This window comes from Symsagittifera roscoffensis, chromosome 8 (genome assembly GCF_963678635.1).
Source record: "Symsagittifera roscoffensis chromosome 8, txSymRosc1.1, whole genome shotgun sequence".
Classification (NCBI taxonomy): Eukaryota; Metazoa; Xenacoelomorpha; order Acoela; family Convolutidae; genus Symsagittifera; species Symsagittifera roscoffensis.
Window position 1 is genome coordinate 18,635,033 of NC_087069.1, and position 19,775 is coordinate 18,654,807.

Here is a 19,775-nt window from a genome sequence, read left to right on the forward strand (position 1 = left end):
TGGCGATTTTGATTGGTTGAAATTTTTCAAGCATTCGGTCCTTCAAGCATGAGAACCCTCCCCAAAGTCAACTTATTCACAAGTTTTGTTCACGTTCGCTTGATTACTGAAATTTGCTGAGTTCAAGTTGCAGAAAGCTAAACTAGCCTAATGTTCATTCTGGTGCAGGTGCAAATCAGGAAGAATGAGTTGGAGGGTGAGTTGGAGAAACAGGAGACGAAGGAGGATGTGAGGAAGCAGTTTGCGAGGGAGGCCAACACATTCCACCAGTGGGTCACTCACGCCAGACACAGTATTATGGGACCCACCAGTGGAGAGATAGGGGGCAAAGGGGGTGGAAGTGTTGACTCGATAGAACAGCAATTGGGTTAGATTTTTGAAACGAGAAGTACTTTTGGATGAAGAATCACTAACACATTTTTGCATATCTTCAACCTACAAACAATCAAGCAAAAAGTTATAAGCTAAGATGACCTCATAACTATTTTTTAGGCTATACGCAAAAGATACTTACATGTAGTACACTTGCACCATCAAGCAACAATCTGGATTGCGTTTACAATAATAAAAAAATGTTTCCAGATTATAAGCCCAAACTCATTGCATTTTATAAACAAAAATAGCTATTTAATTGAAAAAGAAACAAAGTCTGTAAGATCACCATGAGGCAAAGATGTTCAATCAGATGTATCTGATGACAATTTTTTTTAAAGTTTTATGTAAGAATAAATGTCACTAATCTCTCATATGTTTTAACTTCAAACGATCGAACATCAAATTATAACTTGAAACAACCTAAAAACGAAACATTTTCGAGTATATATAGAAAATACTTTTCTATACCTCTATAAACTTCTCGTGATTGCTATGGAAATCAAATGCCGATTAACGACTGGACCACAAAAACGATTGTTTGCTTAGCAATATAAATTCTTTGTAGAAAATTTACAAAATTTTGTGCACAAAATTTACTAAATGAAATAAGGCAACTGAGGCAACTGAGGCAACTGAAAACTTCTGAGCTTCTGTAGCTAAAATCATAATGAACTTTTGAAAAAGTGGTATTTATCTAGACGCACGGTTTTGTTTTTGACAGTGCTTCATTATTTAGCTATCAAAAGTAAAGGCTATAATAGAACGCTTTCGATTATTAACTGACGAGAATTTACTGATTATATGAAGCTAGAAGTTGATTTAAAAATTAAATGCTCCGTCCAATAGTAAACATCATGGGTGATGGCAACAAAAATGGAGTCATTCAATTTTCATTCTTTATCCGGGGTGCACTTAGAATGGTGGGCGGGGAGTTAAGAAACCAAAAAAGGCATAGAAGACGAAACAGTCTACTGCATTTTACAAGACTGTTCGTTTCAGGTGTCGAGAAGGTAAAACTGTCGTCGAGCAATTGTTAATTCCGAGATAATTATACAGTAACTTAATCTTGCAAAGTTAGCATCAAGAGTGGTTAGAAACAATATCCAAGGGTGACAGACAGATCCAAGGACAAACACCTGCTAATCAATTAGTCTAGCACCAATAGTGAACATTTGATTGACAGCTTTGGAAATGAACTAAATTACTCAATACGACACTTCTCCTTCGATAATGAAAACTTTAGTTAAGTAGAATAATTTCGCAGGTTTACTTTAATGACTGAAATAGATGGTTAGAAAAATAGATGGTTGATTGATTGCAGATAGTTGAAAAGAATTACTAGCTCCATGTTACAGTATACAACTCAGACTTTATAATAACGACTTTTTGTTAATAACTAAAGGATCACTGATAGTGATAACGATTGAGTTTTAAGCCAGTAGTGACTCACCCTCTCCCTGGGTTAGAACAGTTTAACAAAGTTTGAAGTTAAAGGATTCGACGATCAATTTTTCCCTTCCTTGTTCTGATTGATAAAGTCGATCATTACGCCCCCCATTTTGGTGACCGCCGTTCTTTTCCGCCCACTTCTTCTAGACGTTGTGGATGATGTCTCGTCTTGGCTGTCCCCCTGGCTACTGTAAGAGACCAGCCGAGCTTTCCTGGATGAGGCTCCCTTTTTCTTGCCGGTGGTTTTCGGGTTTGCTGGGTCTTGCACCCCTGGATTCTCCGTTGCTTGCACCCCTGGATTTGGAGCATCCAACTCGCCGCCTAGTGCCGGAATGGTGTCCTGGTCGGTTTCAGCTTCAGCCTCTGGTATTGCTGTTGCTGAGCGTTCTACTTGTGCTTCCGGAGTGGTCGTTACTTGTTGTGGAGTACGTTTTACCGAGATAATCGGTAGATCCTCACTGTCCTCCGATTCAGAGTAATTTTCTTCGAATCGGCGCCCGGTCCTCTTTCGATTCTTTTCCGCAGTCCGCTTGGTCCATCGTTCCTTCACGTCGCGCGGGGTTGGCGGTGGTAGTGTTGTTTGAGTAGCCCGTTTGTTCGCTTCGATCACTGGTACCGGTGGTACGGATTTGGCTGCGGTTCTTGATTTTTTCTTCGGTATGGGTTTCGTGGCCACTCCCGATTTCCTAAGCACAACTCCATTATCTAACGTCAGTGTATGTGCACTCTCAGATCTATTTTTAGAATGAACTGGTCTATACCTTTTTAAGTTTTTGTTTCCAGTGCGCTGAAACAATGATCCGGATGGTCCCGGTTGTCCTGCGGGATTTGAGCTTTTGCGTATTGACGGTTCGTCGTCCTGATTCCCAGCTTGATCCACAGTAAGGCGTCGTGCATGAGTTCTGTTTTTAATGTCATAGTCGAGATCTGATCGTACACCCCAGTTTGTGTCGGCTGGATGGGGCATATCTTGCACACTAGGATCGTCGTTATCTAAACAAGCATTTTTCGTTTTTAGTACCCGTGACCAATCCAGATTCTGCAACGATGGTTTTTTAGTAAGATTCCGTAAAACGGTGTTTGCTTCTCTACCATGATGAGCTTCAAAAGGCGAAATTCTAAGTGTTGAGTTTTTTGAGAATCTGAGAGCACCAAGGGCCCGTTCGACCATTTTCTCCAAGGGTTCAGGATTTTTTTCGTGAGCGAAAGTAAGGATTGAATTCTTAAGACTTCCAATAGTACGCTCGACACACCCGGTTGCCCGATGGTCGTTTACAGGTGATTTAATGATTTCAATGCCTTCCCCATTACAAAAAGCTTTGACCGCATTTGACATGAAATTAGTTCCCTGATCGATATGGATTTTCCGTGGCACCCCGTGGTTTGATATATAACTCTTCAAGAATTTCAATATTTTGTCCGAACGATTATTTCTACAGATCATTGCCGATGGCCAACGAGAGAACCGGTCGACCGCTACGAGCACATATTTAGAGGATTCATTTAAGTAATTAATGGGGCCCCAAAAATCTAATTGGACAGATTCATTCGGTTCTTTTGGTTCTGGTACAGATCCCAGTTGATTTTTACTTATTAGCGTCTTTAAGTTCTTACCGGCGGCAGTATATTCAGGGCACCCCTCGGCAATGGAGGCTATTGAGCGGTAGATATAGGGATACCAGACGTCCTTTGCGGCATCGAACATATTTGACTTCCCGTGATGGTACGCGTGTATTCTGTTATTGATTGCTGACTGGAGGTTAATTGGGATTGCTAATTTATCGTCCATCCAAACTACATTTTCCTTCACTGAGAAATCATTTACGAATTGAGCGTGATAGCGGCTCATTCGAGTAACTTTTTCATTTATTTCCGGGTCTTGTGTAACAATGAGATCGCGAATAGCGCTCAGTTGGGGGTCCGATACATAATTTGATTCTATGAATTTTAAGTTAAACAGGTCAGGTAATGCAGTAGTTTTATTAACGATCTTACAGTTTCGCGGGATAATCGACATACATACAAGGTTTGGGTCCACTGGTGGTACTGTTTCTCCTTTGAATTCCGAGGGTAACGAGAGAGTTGTATTTGTGCGTATCGATCTTGTCTCTTTGGTAATGGCTTCTAGTGATACATTTGGGGGCAATTCTTCGATTTCGTCGCTACTACTATTTAGGCTTGGATGCTGTTTGAGAAATTTCTGCCATTTGCGCATGTTTTGGTCCATGTTGTTATTCGGTTTAAAATTCTGAGGGCTGGATGTAAGAATATTCTGATTTTGAAGATTGGAATTGGATAATTTTGAACAACTGTGTTCTGAATGAATAATAGCCCCAACTAATCCAGCGCGCATGTCGCTTGGCCGTCGGTTTAAACCACGTGGTTGCATCTGATTGGTTGATTTCCGCTTACATGTTTTTCCGCCCTCTACCGAATCGTTATATGACGAAACTTCCAGTCTATTTATAGAAGGCTTTCTATTCGCTGTACAACTTTGTCCCTTGGATGTATTAGGTCCCCTGGATGTATTAAAGCCAAGCGCGGTGCGAATTAGGTTGATCTTTGCCACCGTGAACATATTATCATACGTACTAATTGGCGTTGCTTCTTTACTTGGATGCCGTGATAAATAGTCCGCCAAACCAATTTTAGCCCCCGGTTTATGCTCAATTTGAAAATCAAAGGGAATTAGTCGATCTAACCAGCGGGTTAAACGACTAAACATCGTTTTATTTTTCTTGTTATTACCGTTCAAAAGGGATATCAGGGCTTTATGATCGGTAACGATCAAAAAACTTCGGCCCAGTATGTAATTTCGAAAGTATTCAGCCCCCCACACAACTGCCAACATTTCCAATTCGTTTGTTGAGTATTTCTTTTCCGCCTCGTTAGGATATCGCGACGCGAACGAAATTGGGCGCCATCCTTCTGTTCCCAACTGTTCCAACACCGCGCCGAGCCCATTATGGCTTGCATCGCACACTATGCGTATGTCCTTGTGGATATCAAAGTGCCGTAATTCAACAATGTTTGAAACTTGTTTTTTTTAGATTTTCAAACGCGTTCTGACATTCAGGTGTCCAAATGTATTCGTTATTTTTGCTTAATAGGGGCCGCAGCGGTGCCGATGATTCGGCCAGCGCCGGCAGATACTTATGCAAACTATGTATCGACCCCATAAACGATTTTAATTGCGACAAAGTCCGTGGCGGCGTTAGTGCTTCTATTGGTTCTGTTTTTCTAACCAATGGAGTAATTCCAGTCGGAGTTATTTTATGTCCTAGCCATTCGCATTCTCGTTGGGCGAATTTGCATTTTGTCAATTTTAAAGACATATTTTCCCGATCCAGTTTCTTTAAAATTTTCTCCACCGTTGCTATGTGGTCTATTGCTGTTCCCTTGGTTACGACCAAAATGTCATCGATAAACGCATGCGCTTGCGGGTATTCGGCGAGTATACAATCCATTGCGCGTTGGAATTCCGCGGGCATTGTAGTGAGGCCATAGAATCCGGTTTTGAACCGGTATGTACCCGTCGAACGACCTCCAATTAGCGAAAAATTGCACTGGACGCTCGTCTCCGCATTTAATGGCAATTGGCCATAGGCGTATGTTAAATCCATTGTTGTGAAATATACGTCTACCTGTTTTTTTTCGCTAATCGTTTGCCCAACCGTGTCCATTAGTTCCTCGATGTTCGGCATCTGGTATTTATTCTTATGCACTTGTTTATTTAGTTCCCTCGACTCTAGTGCCAGTTTTACCGATCCATCCTTCTTTACGGTTATTACTATTGGAGACACAAAATATTTGTCCGAGCATTCAGATAATTTTTCGATATGACCCTGTTTCAATAATTTGTCAATTTCCGCATCCACTTTTTCTTGCAACGAAATCGGGACTCGACGCCCTTTCTGCTGTACTGGGGTGAGGTTTTCAAAAAATTCAGCTGCTACATTGTAGTTTCTTATTTTCCCTACCCTGCTAAAAAGATTTGAAAACTGCTTACTGAAGTACGTTTGCCACGAATCCAACTCCCCCTCTGGTTCCTCTAGTTCCAGTGCGTCTTGACTGCCCTCTCCAATGGACATGATTTGGTCCCCCGGTGTTTGCTGCACCAACTGGAGTCCTAGTTGGGGCATCAGATCCCTTCCAATTATTGATGGTCGGTTCCCCCCGATCACTTTTATCCTTGCCTGGATCTTCCAACCGTTGGATTGGATTGTTACTGCCATTGTTCCAATCATCTGTAGGGGATTGTTTCCATAATCCCGAAAAGCATTATCCTCCTCCGTCAGATTGTCCAGTTTTACTCCTGATGTTCCCAATGTTTCCGTAATTCCCCGATCGTAAAGATTGAGATTGGGGATCCGCTATCGATCCACACGCGAGTAGGTTTTCCATTGACTTTGATCGGCAATTGTGCCCCAGCAACTTTCAACTCTGTCACTCCTCTCCGTTTTATGGCCATAACCATATAGTCCCCGTCAGAACTGCTGGAGTCCCACGAGTGCACCACTGGATTTTTCGTGACCCATCCAATGGAACTTGCGTGTTGTGATGTTTCTTCGTCCGCAGAGTTTTCTAGTTGATGATCGTCCACATTCTCCCGTATCATTCCTACGGCTCCCTGTCCTCGTTGGTTTCCACGTTTACCCCTGCAGGTTCTTTCGAAATGGCCTATTTTATGGCAAAAATTGCATGTAACCCCTTTTGCTGGGCATCTGTCCAAATGTTCCCTGGTGAAGTTTTGCTGATCGCAATTATAACATTTGTTGTTATTTAGGGGATTTCTTCCTCGATATGATCCTCGGCCTTGGTAAGAGCCCCGGCCCCTTGAACGGTTGTTCGGGTAACCTCCCCGGATTATTCCAACTGGTTCCGATTTTATTTGGATTCCTCCCGATGATGATCCAGGGGTCCCCGCTGGTCCCGTGGCAACGTATGAGGATGCATACTTGCTACCCCTTTCGTACGAGAGAGCTATCCGGTACACCTCCTCAGGTGTTTTTGTCGATCTGCAGAGTTCTTTTTGTGCATCCCGATTGTTCATATTAACGATGAATACGTCTCTTAATATTCGGTCCTCTAGTGCTCCAAAATTGCACCGCGCTGCCAATCCGCTCAGTACGGAATGGAATTGCTCAAGACTTTCATTTATAAACTGCTTATGAGAAAGGAGTTGGTACGTTTCATATGTTTCGTTTCTTTCTTTCTTGAATTCCGCTTCCAGCGCGTCTATCATCCGTGGGTACCGAATTGTCTGAAGGTCCAGGTGTGGTCGTCGTTTGTGCAGTTCATCCTGCCCCTTCTCCACCAAACACAAGTACAGGTTCGAAATTAACACCATTTCCGATTCCCACCGATTTTTTCCGTCTACTTCCGCGGGCAAGTCAGTAATTTGTGCGGCTGTGAGATTCGCGGCGAAGTAAAAATTCATTGGATTTAGCGAGTGTTTGGCGACCATTCCCCATTGGAATCTGTTGATCCAGAATTCCCACATCATTGGCGGTTCCGTGCATTTTGCTGGCCAAAATCCCGTGATGCCCAGTGGATTCTTTCCCCCACCTAATCCTGCTGACTGCGCCATGTCGAGAAGGTAAAACTGTCGTCGAGCAATTGTTAATTCCGAGATAATTATACAGTAACTTAATCTTGCAAAGTTAGCATCAAGAGTGGTTAGAAACAATATCCAAGGGTGACAGACAGATCCAAGGACAAACACCTGCTAATCAATTAGTCTAGCACCAATAGTGAACATTTGATTGACAGCTTTGGAAATGAACTAAATTACTCAATACGACACAGGGCAAGGCCCTGAATATTCCGACTCCCCCTAACTGGTCTCGAATCAAACTGGTCTCGAATCAAACTGGTCTCCCCCTAACGGCCAAAATCAAAGATTATGTTCTAGCAATTGAGTCGTTTACGGAATTAATATGATCACTAGCATAAACATTCAGGGGCAGATCTAGGATTTTCTCGAGGGGTGGGGATTTTCAAAAAATTCAAAAATTTTTGTCGACCTATTTTTAGGTCGACCAAATTGATTTTCTTAGCTCTCCTAAATCACTATTAAGACCCCATTTTGTCCAAATTTTCTGCAACGCAGGGAAAACTTTGAAAAAAAACAGGCCAAAAAGGCGTTTTTAGGCAATTTTCGGAAAATTTTGACCACAAAAATCGCGTTTTTTCGGCGAGCGCTCCCCCCTCAAAACGAATGTATATTGGCGCCAAAGGCGCCTGTATAAAAGTTTTAAGGTTCGTCACCAAAAATGGATTTCTCAAAATAGTACAAAGGGGGCGCTTTGGGTCGGCAGGGGGTCAAATTCATGAGGAAAAGAGAACGTCCAACCCCCCGCCCCTCCCCCCCCCCCCCTAAATATGCTGGTGTATACATTCCAAACTTTATTTAAAAGGCGGAATTAAAATGGACTAAAAAATTGTGCTAGTATGGAGATATATGTGTTAGGATATTGCTTTACAATAAAAACTACAAAGGCAAAGATTTACAAATTGAATATGTTGATGATTTTTACCCGTTAGGATTAGACAAGATTTTTTAATCATAAAATTAAGCAAAACATACATTCAGATCATAAAAAAGGCTCAACAAAATATATTCATCAAGACAAAAGGTAGCTGCCAATTATTTTGAAGTTTTGATTGATGATTATTTGAATTGTCCCTCTTAATCTTCCGAATTTCGGAGAAAATGCGGGATATATAAGCTCGTGTGTTTTTTTATTCGGACCAATTTCATAGGTCCTGCGAGGTGTGCAAACTACTATACTAACCCGCCTTGAATCTTTAAAAACTGTTCGTTGAATAATTTATACGTGGCGAATTATCCCGCGCTGCAAAGTTGTTCCAAATTGAACTGAAGTAGCAAATTGGTCTGGACGACACAAATTTTAACGAATTTTAACGCTTAAAAATTAATATTATCAGCCATAAATGCTTAGCTTTGCCATTATTTTATTTACCAAATACTGTTCGAAACCAAAAAAAGGCAGTCAGAAGATTCAGAACGTTAGCTGATACGAGCTATCTTGTTATGTAATACTCCTAGCAAGTTAATTCTTTCTGAAATTTTTAAATAAAATTCTGGAGTACAAATTACCTCAAAGAGCAAGAAAATTGAGAACCTGAGTCGTGTAATTGAGTTTTTTTATATTGTTTATTGGATTCAGTTTTCACATACAAACTTGCGAAAATTATAATCAATTGTAAATGCAAAATGTTTTCAAAAACAAATGGTCATTGAGACAAAAGTAATTGGACGAGAAAACCAAAAACTTGATATTGCAATTGATTCTGTTTTCAAAGCTATCGTTTTAAATTACATTATGGTTGTTATTATAAATTCAATTTTTAAAGTTTTTTTAGTAAACTTAATTTTTGGCAGCATGTTGGGTGAGTTCGCCTGTCGATAAAAGTTCGTTTTTATTTCTAACAAAAATTCTAGGTTTTCTTAACGTAGAAGCAGATCTTTTCATTAACGCAGTGTTTTTTTAGACGACATCAAACAGCTAAGCTACGATGTGAAGAAACAAAAATCCAAACTGAAAGCAATCGAAGAACTCGGTCTGAGGATGAAGGACCAACTGATCCTGGACAACAGGTACACAGAGCACAACACACTCGCACTGGCTCAGGAGTGGGAACAGCTGGACCATCTCTGCCAGAGTATGCAGAGAAATCTGGAGTTGCAGAAGAACGCAAAGTAGGTTTTGGGTGATTTAGTTTCAGGGTATTTTCTGTTTTTGGGTTTTGTGGTTTTTGAAAATGGATGGCGGCTGTCAATGATCCGGTGCTGTAATTTTCACTGAAATATCTATGATTCAGTGCTGCAAATTACTAAAAACAACTTCAATTTATATAACTTTCATTCAAAGTTTTTATTTTGGTTCCTTTTTGGGTGGAGTCAGCATAGGGTAAAATATCCAAAAAAAAAGTTATCCAAAAGCGTTATTCAATTTCAGGGAGAGTGCTGGAGTGAAGGAGTCTACACTGATGGACTTCACGAAGATGTTCCGCCACTACGACTCCAACAGGGTGGGCATGCTCGACCACGACGACCTCAAGGCTTGTCTCAGGGCACTAGGGTAAGCGTAAAAACATTATCCACACACCCCTTTCCGTTAAACCACCTCCCCTTCATGACCTGAGTTCTTTAAAATGGCCGGAATTCTTTTTGCGTTCGAATTCGGGGAATAAAATGGCATGCATTTTCTCATCATCAGGATTACAATATTAAATAGAAAGTCTTTTTCCCATTATAGGCGTAATTCTGATTATACAAAAGCCACATTCTGATGAGGCTTTGTTTTTTGTATTATAGAGGGGCTATAATTGAATCGGGATAGGGGTGAGGTGGGGATAGGGAGGGGGTTGGTATTAAGAGGAAGAACCCAGTAAAGAAGTTGATTTATCGTATGCATATATATATATACATATCAGTGTTGTTGTATCTGCTCTGCTTGAACAGGTATGATCTGCCGATGTTGGAAGAGGGACAGATGGATGCAGACTTCGAACTCATTTTGGACTTCGTCGACCGAGAAAGGTGAACAACTACTGTTCGTTTAGATATTTAAATATTCAAGTATAACCTAAACTTCGCCATTCAAGTATAACTTATAGAAAATTCCCACTTGATTCTGGAAAACAAAGAGTTGTTTTTACTGGTGGGCAACACTTGAAAAAAATGGTACGAAACTCCACATCGTTTGAAACCCGGGAAGTAGCCACGGAGAGGGGTGGATTATGTTCCGCCCTACTTTGACTTACCTCTCAGATCCACCTCCGCTCTTAATCTTGAAAACAAGGGCGGAGTTCAGAATAGTACCAAATAGTGTATCTCCTTGGGCAATATTTTACGACATCCATTTTCAGCCAGTCGACCCTGAAATTTTTTTGGTACCAAGGCGCTTCTGGTACCAATGCATGCTTAACTTGAGGGAGGAGCTGCCTCCGGGAAAACCCTCTTTTTTGGTCAAAATCTTTCAAATAAGTTCACAATTTTTTTTCAAAAACTCAATTGCAAAAAGGCCTGCCTTTGTGGTGTTTGGGGAGAGCTCGGAAAATCATCTTGGTCGACCAAATGGAAAAAAACACAGGTCGACAAAGTAGTTTTTTAGCCTTTTCTTTGGTCGGCTAAGTTCATTGTTCGAGTGCTCGCCATAAGTTATAATGAACCTATTCTGCCAAAAAAGTTATGACTGCGCTTTTGTTTGTATTTCACTTTTGTTGTTTTTTCTCTGCGGGAAAAGCGTCATCGTCTTCTTGTTTCGAAAGTGGATATTTTTTAAAATTTTCCAGCGGAATAAATAGTTTATGTAATGATCCAATTTTATAAATTGAGTCAAATGTATCAAAAAAGGTCAATGATGATGAATTCTCTTTTGGAAATTCAAAGGAATTCTTGCGTTCATTGAATCATTTCCAGCGCTCTGTTGGCTGGTGGCTATGTGTTTTTTTTCTTCAAGCTTTTCATTTTTTGTCTGCAGAAAGGGCTACGTGACTCTTCAAGACTACACCGACTTCCTCATCATGAAAGAGACTGACGTGGTAAATAATAGGGAGGAAGTGCTGGATGCATTCGCCACTCTGGACACTGAGGCTCACAACTACCTCACAATCTCCGAACTCACCCAGGTACAACGTCTATTCCAGTGATGCTTGTGAGTCCCAGCAAAAATACCTCGTGCTTGTTTTTACTTTCCCTTGCGGAGATATCACAAAAAAACATCAAAAAATATGACTTTGGTTTATATCTGGCATCAAAATAAAAAGGAATCGTTTGGGAATCGAACATGTGACCTTCGGCATCGCGGCTCACCAGGGCCTAAAATCTATTTTTTTGTCTAATTTCAGCACCTGGATAAAGAAACAGCCGACTACTGCATAAAACACATGAAGCCATTCATAGATAAGAACGGGTGTCTAGTCGAAAACAGCCGAGACTACGCCGAGTTCTGTGAACGAGTTTTCTCCAGATGATCAAAAAACTGATTTGAAAACAAGTTTTATTGAAACTGAATTTGATTTTTGTATATTTTGTACTCTATTTGTAAATACGCTTTATGAAAACAGAAGTATTTCAATTGTTTCGGGTAAAAGTTTTAATTTTTGAAGAAGCAGTGAGCATCAATCCTTGACATTATCAAATATAAAAATTCCTTTTAAACATTGATAGCGTTTGCATATTGAATCCATCGAAAAAAAATTAAATATAACCTAAAATTCGCCATTCAAGTATAACTAATAGAAAACTCCCACTTTTTTCTGGAAAAACAAAGAATGGTTTTTACTTATGGGCATCACTTGAAAAAAAAATGGTAGGAGATTATCAAGTCGTCCGACTTGTTTTAATCCTCTTCAGTTAGGCAAAAACTATCTGTAATCAAAACGGCATATTAAGAAAAAGACACGCAAGAGATCTTTTCAATCATTGTAGACATCTACAACTTAAATCAAACTTAGAAGTCACAATTCACAAAAAACTAATAGTCAATTCCCACTTGATTCTGGAAAAACAAAGAATTGTTTTTACTCTTGCACATCATTGAAACAAGTGGTAGGAGATTATTAGGTCTTGCGACTTGTTCTAATCCTCTTCAGGAAGGCAAAATTTATATGTAATCGAAACGACATATTAAGAAAAAGACACGCAAGAGATTCATTTAATCATTGTAGACTGTAACCATTTTACTCGTCCACATTTGAAAAAAATGGTAAGAGATTATCAAGTCTTGCGACTTGTTTTAATCCTCTTCAAGAAGGCAAAAGCTTTCTGTAATCAAAACAGCACATTAAAAAAATAGCCGCAAATATTTAGTTCAGTCTATTTAGTCACACAAAAAATTGACATTTAACAATTATTGGTTCACACAAAACAATGTATTAACTATATATTATTGAAAAACTTGAAAATTAGTTTTCAATTTGTTTTCAATTTGTCTTGATTTGTTTTCAAGAGAAATAAAAAAAATTCGAAAAAAAAGTTTATAATTTTGCTACCTATATTTTGACTATAATTTAACTATTTGCCTAGAAATAGAGAACTTCCCGTATATACCACAATAAAATTTTTACGCTAGCGATTTTAAGTGAACGGAGTGCAATAGTACGACTACTAGTTTTTTTTCTAGCCTAAGTCGCAAAATTTGGTGCCATTTTTAGTGGCACCTTTACAACTTTCTTAAAGGATGTTTTTTTCACAGTTTAATAGCAATGAGTTAACACAGTTGACGCATTTCTATTTCATCGAAAGAAGCAAAAAAAGCAATTTGTTTCAAACCAGATAGCAATTAAAAAAACTCGACTCTAGATATTTGCCTACTCAATGTGTCTCGCAATTTTTTGAAGTGCATAATTTATCCATAATGTATTTTGATGCTTTTCAATTTATTATATGCAAAATTAGAGCGAATACCATCAGTTTGTTATGTACTAAATTTGTACTCGTTCTAGTTTTATTTAGCATCTATTTTTAATTGCGTCAATTTTTATTTAAAAACACTTATGCTGCATCGCATTGGCAATTTATCAGCATATGTATCTCCATTATGTGTCACTTATGTTTGCTGATTGTTAAGTGTTTTTGACCGAGAGCGCAAGCCGTGAGACTCCAATACTCAAATCCGAAACAAAGCAAAGTCTTACTAATTCGAGACTTAGTTTGACTATTTTTTCACTTTATACAGCTACTTTTTTGTCGTGTTCTGGCTAATTTTTACGAAACGCCTAATACTAGTTGAACAAAAAACCTTAAAAACACATTAAAAAATCATTAAAAGATGAATCATTTGAATCATTAAACGAAATAGAAAAACACCATTAAAAATCCTTAAAAGATGAATCATTTGAATCATTGAACAAAATAGAAAAACATCATTAAAAATCCTTAAAAGATGAATCATTTGAATCATTGAACAAAATAGAAACCGAGAGATTTTTGAATTGCACTTGATCCATTTTTTTAATTTGGCTAATTTTTATCAAAAAACGTCAGTCATAATACTTCGTTGAAATTCAAAGAGCTTCGAATTGTAAATACTTTTTTCTTTGAAGTATAACCAGTGAAAAATCAGCCTTTTTCTCAATTTATTTTTAAAAATTTCGTCGTTCTTTCTCCATTTTCAAACCTTTTCTCAGCTATGATTTTTTTGTTTCCGAAATCGAGTTAAAAATTTGAGAATTTTTTTTAATATAAGGAGTTCAGTGATGCAGCTGTTATTTTTTATTTGGATTTTGATCTGCATAAAAAATGGTAAGGTTGGCTAAGTTGACGCTATCAGATTTTATTTCGAAAGGGTTATCACTGAAACAGATGATAAGTCTCTAATCTGACTGTTGAAGAAACGCGGATTATTAACATATGGGGTATTTTTTTACTCCATCAAACTTCAGCGATCAAAATTGTTATTTACAAAAAAATTAATATCATATCTGCATATATCATAGACTTGTTTGTGCGCGCTGCATATTACTGATTTATGTGGCTGAAACCTAATGCGTAGCGAATCGTCCCGGGGTACATACTTGTTCCAAATTGAAATGAGGCAAACTCATTGGTCGTAAATATTGCTACTACTCGGACTTTTACACTTGAGTCATGTTTGACAGAGTCCAAAAATTGTAGTTTTTTAAAATGTTTTCATATCAGCAACCATTGAAACCAATATCAGCTTTGCCTTGATATACGAGCAGTGTTGTTCCCTTTAATGCTGAAAAATAATCATTTTCTCCAAAAATACCATGGGACAAAACTTTATTGGCAAAACTTCACAAGTTTGTTGAAGTTGAGTACGCCAAACTAATTACAATTGAAAATTTAATTAGCAAGTTTTTTTTCGCTTCTGGGAAACTTAAAGCAAAGTTGCCCAAATTTATCAGCCAACGCTAAAAATTAGGAGGAAAACAGAAGTCATGTCACTGATTTTCAATGTTGATCAAAGTACCATTGCAACTGCAGATGAAACTTGATACTATAAGATGTATTCCCTTTTCATATCAACAGCTCATTGCCTTGGAGATGAAATCATAAGCTGCATGCTCAAAAGTGTCTTCGCCGATTTAAACCAATACAAAAAGGACATAGAAAAGAAGAGGATATCCGTCAGAGTTGTCATCAACCACGCAAAATTCAAATTTTTGGCTCCAATGTACGACATTGCATTTCTGTGGTGCATATACAAAGCAGTCCAATACAAAATAGTCCAATACAAAATAGTCCGAAAAATAATGTAATGGAGGAAAAAAACAGTCCAATACAAAACAGTCCGGTTTAAGGTCACCGGTTGGCGCGCTTCGCGGCGATAACCGGATCTAAATTTCGTATTAAGTCCTACCCTCTGTTGGCAAGCTCGCAACAGGTTGGCGCGACTGCGGCGGTCACTATTTTGTTCATTATGTTTGTTGAACAAGGGACAATTCTCGGCCTACCGGCTTCTTAAAACAATTATTATTTGGGACTGTTAATCGGACTGGTTTTGTTCCGACTTTCGATACGAAAGTAACGGAATATTTGTGCTCGGGGTGGGTTTTTTTTTCTTCAGACAAATTTCGACTTTTTAACTAGCCATTTTTGACGGAATTTTTTTATATCATTCGAAAGGTATTGTTGTCCTGAGCTCAAATTTGAAAAGAAATTTCACCTGTGATCATTTTTCGTAAAGTTACGGGGGTTTAAAGATTGGCCTTTTGGCCAATTTGGTACAATTAACGCGCGATATATTTCGCGCTATTAACGCGTAAGCGGAGAGTTAATCCGTCTTAGAAATAGTTCCAAATTGGTGAAAAGAACCTTATTTGCCATAATTGGTTTGTTACAAGGAGTAAAATCTATCCTTTTGTACTTTATGTGGCGTGTGGGGGATGATTTTCAAAAAAAATTCAAATTTAAGAAGAAAAAAATTTTTATTTTTGTTTTATTGAATTTTTTTATGTTATTACTGCTCCATAAACCTTAAAAGGCAGTCGGAACATTCAAGAATTCGCCCTGATACTAGCAGTCTTGTTTTGTTCATTTTCATACTTTTCCGGACTGTTTTGTATTGGACTGTTTTGTTGGGGACTGTTTGTACAGACACGCGTTTCTGTTAATGAAGAAATCGCTTTCATTTAATCGCTTGATTCAGCCTATCTCTGTCACTTGAGTTTATTGATGTGGCGCAAGATCAACAAGACTGCTCGTATCAAGGCGAAGCCCTGAATGTTCCGACTGCCTTTTAAGGTTTATGGAGCAGTAATAACATTAAAAAATTCAATGAAATAAAACAAAATGAAAAATTTTTTTTCTTCTAAAATTTGAAATTTTTCATGAAAATCATCCCCCCACACGCCATATAAAGTACAAAAGGATAAATTTCGCTCCTTGTAACAAACCAATTATGCCAAATAAGCTTCTTTTAACCATTTTGGAACGATTTCTAAGACGGATTAACTCTCCGATAACGCGTTAATAGCGCGAAATAAATCGCGCGTTAATTGTCCCAAATTGGCCAAAATGGCAATCTTTAAACCCCCATAACTTTACGAAAAAAGATCACAGGTGAATTATCTTTTCAAATTTGAGCTCAGGACAAGAATACCTTCCGAATGATATCAAAAAATTCCGTCAAAAATGGCTAGTTAAAAAGTCGAAATTTGTCTGAAGAAAAAAAAACCCACCCCGAGCACAAATATTCCGTTACTTTCGTATCGAAAGTCGGAACAATAACATTGGGGTGGGAAGATACCCGAGGGAGATTTGCACTATCCGACATCTAGAAACAATTAGAAGCCGATGTGTTTATTTTTGAATTTCGTCATCAAAGGTACCCAGACAAATTTAAAAGTGGGATGTTGTGCGCTGGATTACGGAATCTTGGTAATCGGGATGCTTGTAGCGGAGATTCTGGAGTTCCTCTGGTGCTTAAGAATGTAGACGGAGTCTTTTAACTCTAAGGAATAGTGTGATGGGGATATGGTTGCGGACAAGAGGACTAACCCACAAATTGCACTAAAATTAAACTTCATGATTTTTGGATCAAAAAACTAGCTGGGGAATTTAAACGGCCAGAAAGGTTTACAACGCTGAAGTAGTCAATTAAATTGGTGAAAGTTAGTCAAATTGTCGTCTAAACAGAGGGGATTGACAATTATCTTTCCGGTCTTTTTTAATCATGAGGTGTAGCATGGTTCGGTTTCTTTTTTCACACAAAATTCACTTCGAAAAAAAACTAAAATAGTTTTCAAAAAAAATCTTAATTGATAGATTTTACAACTATCAGTTTAAAATAAGCTGGCGAAAAGTCGTTTAAGTATATTGAGTCACATTCCTAACATCTGTTCAAACTTGCAGAAATATACAACATTAATTATACCGCTTTTATTTTAAGCAGTAGGACAATTTTTTCCACAATATCATTATGTAAGAGAGAGTAAATTATAGGTTAAGAGTCTGCAGATTACTTGGATAAGAAGAAATGATGCTGAATATTGACTCTCCTATTCCTATGAAATAGACTTAATTAGTACATTTTGTTGAGTTCATACAAAAAATAGGTTAAACTTGAGAAATACGTTTGAGAAATACGTTTAGTAAACTTTGGCAGAATCAGAGATAGTTTGCATATCTTGCGGCTTTCACATAAAAAAAAAATCTTAAAATTTTGTCGCTGTCGCAAAATCAGTTTATTTTTTGAAAAAAGTTATTTTGGCAGATTTAGCCACAACTCGAATTTTTTTTCACTACAATCATAATAAAAGTTAAGAAATTTTCTTTCATTGCCTTAGTTTTGCATACCAAGTATTATCATTGACTAAAATAAAATAATAATTTTGTCTACGGAGATGACCTGTCAAAACCGCCGTGTTTGTTATTATTGCATTCTGTTTCATAATTTTCTGAAATTCTGCAGTGAGTTTTGTGTTGACTGAAGCTGTCTTTTTTATGAAAAAGTTTTCCATTCTTCAGAAGTGCGGACAAAAATCTGGAGCCCAAATTCCTCGTATTTTTTCAAAATTCGACAAGCTGTGTCCGGGATAAGTCAACACAATTTTGTCAGCAATGTTTTGAAGTTCGAGCTCTACTGCATAAATCAAATAAGTTCCGAGCTTCTGAAAAGTTGTGCTTTCAAATACTGCAATATCTGACTTTTCAAAGAGAAACGAATTTCGAAAGTGATATCTCAAGCCTCGTAATAATGGGTTTTTATCGTGCATATTTGTCATAACGTATACAATATCTGACCAGCGAGAAACGCGAAAAGACTTGATTTTTTCTAATAACTCAGAAACTTTTAAATTTTTGGCTGCGCAGGGCCGGTCCATTCCTCTCAAATGTATGACGGTAAACGTATAGTTCTTCTTGGGTCGACTGCTAATTTTGGTATTTATGTTAGTTCGATTCGTCAATTCGTTTTTTATTTGTTCAGCTGTGACTTGAATGAATTTTGAAAATTTTCTCTTTTCGAAATTTTGTTTATAGTCAGTCAAAGTTGAGTTCTCGAATGACCTCGACTTTTTGAAAGGCAGCCAGTTGATTCTATAGCCGCATAATTTGCACGGCTTGAGAAGGGTTCCGTATTCTAACGTCAAAAGGCTTCTTCTGTTTGCATTTTCTTCCAGTTCTTCCATTTTTATTGTCTTCAGTCGACATGTTTTCTTTGATCCCTGAAAACACTGCATAGTAAAACAAGGATACCTGATTGCTTTGCAGCTTATCTACAAACTCTATTTTTTTCAGCCATTTTTGTTTTTTAAACTAGGCTACCCATTAGATTAATGAAGTTGTTAACGATCGGTGCGAGCAAGAGAGCTATCAAGGATATTTTTTGAGATCATTACTGTCTTAATTTGCCTTTAAAATAGTCTGTACTTGTAGCCGTTATCAAGGAGAAATAGATACAAAACTGCTCGTTTCAAGGCGAAGCCTTGAATGTTCCGCATGCCTTTTAAGGTATATGTAGCAGTAATAACATGAAAAAGTTAAATGCAATATAGAGCAGTGTATGTGGAAGTAATAACATGAAAAATTTACAGTTTTTTTTTAATTTAAGGCCTATTGAGCAGTAATAACATGAAAAAAGTAAATGTTTGATAAATCAGAGACCTTTTGTGAAAATCATGCCCCCAAACGCTATATAAAGTACAAAATGATAGAAATCGCGCCTAGTAACGAATCAATTATGGTGAATAAGCTTCCTTCAACCAATTTGGAATGATTTCTAAGACAGATTAAATCTCCGCTTACGCGTTAGTAGCGCGAAATATATTAATTGTTCCTAATTGGCCACAATGGCAATCTTCAAACCCCTATAATTTTATTAAAAAAATGACCACAGGTGAAATATCTTTTTGAATTTAGGCCCAAGACAACAATAACTTTTGAGTGATAAGAAAAACTTCCGTCAAAAATGACTATTTAACAAGTCGAAATTTGTGTGAAGAAAGAAACCAGGAAACCAACCCGAGCACAAATATTCCGTTACTTTTGTTACAAAAGCCGGAAGAGTTACAGGAAATGCTGTGTTTTACCTTACAAATAAAAAAAACCTGACAAAAAATTATTTTTTCACTTAACCACCATACAAACGTTTGTAAAAAATTAAAAGGGATCACCATTACGATAAACATGAGCCTTAAAACTTACAATAAATTGTCCAGTAATTTGATGCGAAAACTCTCAACTTTAGAGAAAGATATCAAAACGCTCAAAACTGGACCTTGTAATATAGCCAAAGAGCCGCTTGGGATATGAATGGCAGGACGAGGCTTTATGTACTGAGTAAGAAGTATTGTTCCGACTTTATTATTCGTATTATTGTTCGTAACGGAATATATGTGCTCGGCGTGGGTTTTTTCTTCAAGCAAATTTTGACTTTTTAACAACCCATTTTTGACGGATTTTGTTTTTTTTTATCATTCAAAAAGTATTGTTGTCCTGAGCTCAAATTTGA

At 37.8% G+C, this 19,775-nt stretch overlaps 1 protein-coding gene across 1 annotated transcript in view; it reads left to right on the forward strand.

Annotated features, from left to right (window-relative positions):
• LOC134853340 (spectrin alpha chain-like) overlaps positions 1-11,948 on the forward strand; it is a gene marked incomplete in the record, with an annotated part of 65,877 nt that extends 53,929 nt beyond the window's left edge. The window contains 6 exon segments of the mRNA XM_063869317.1: positions 169-367; positions 9,343-9,550; positions 9,810-9,932; positions 10,316-10,393; positions 11,337-11,484; positions 11,704-11,948. Of these exon segments, the coding sequence (XP_063725387.1) occupies positions 169-367; positions 9,343-9,550; positions 9,810-9,932; positions 10,316-10,393; positions 11,337-11,484; positions 11,704-11,829 (882 nt within the window).
• Positions 11,949-19,775: the final 7,827 nt, after the last annotated feature.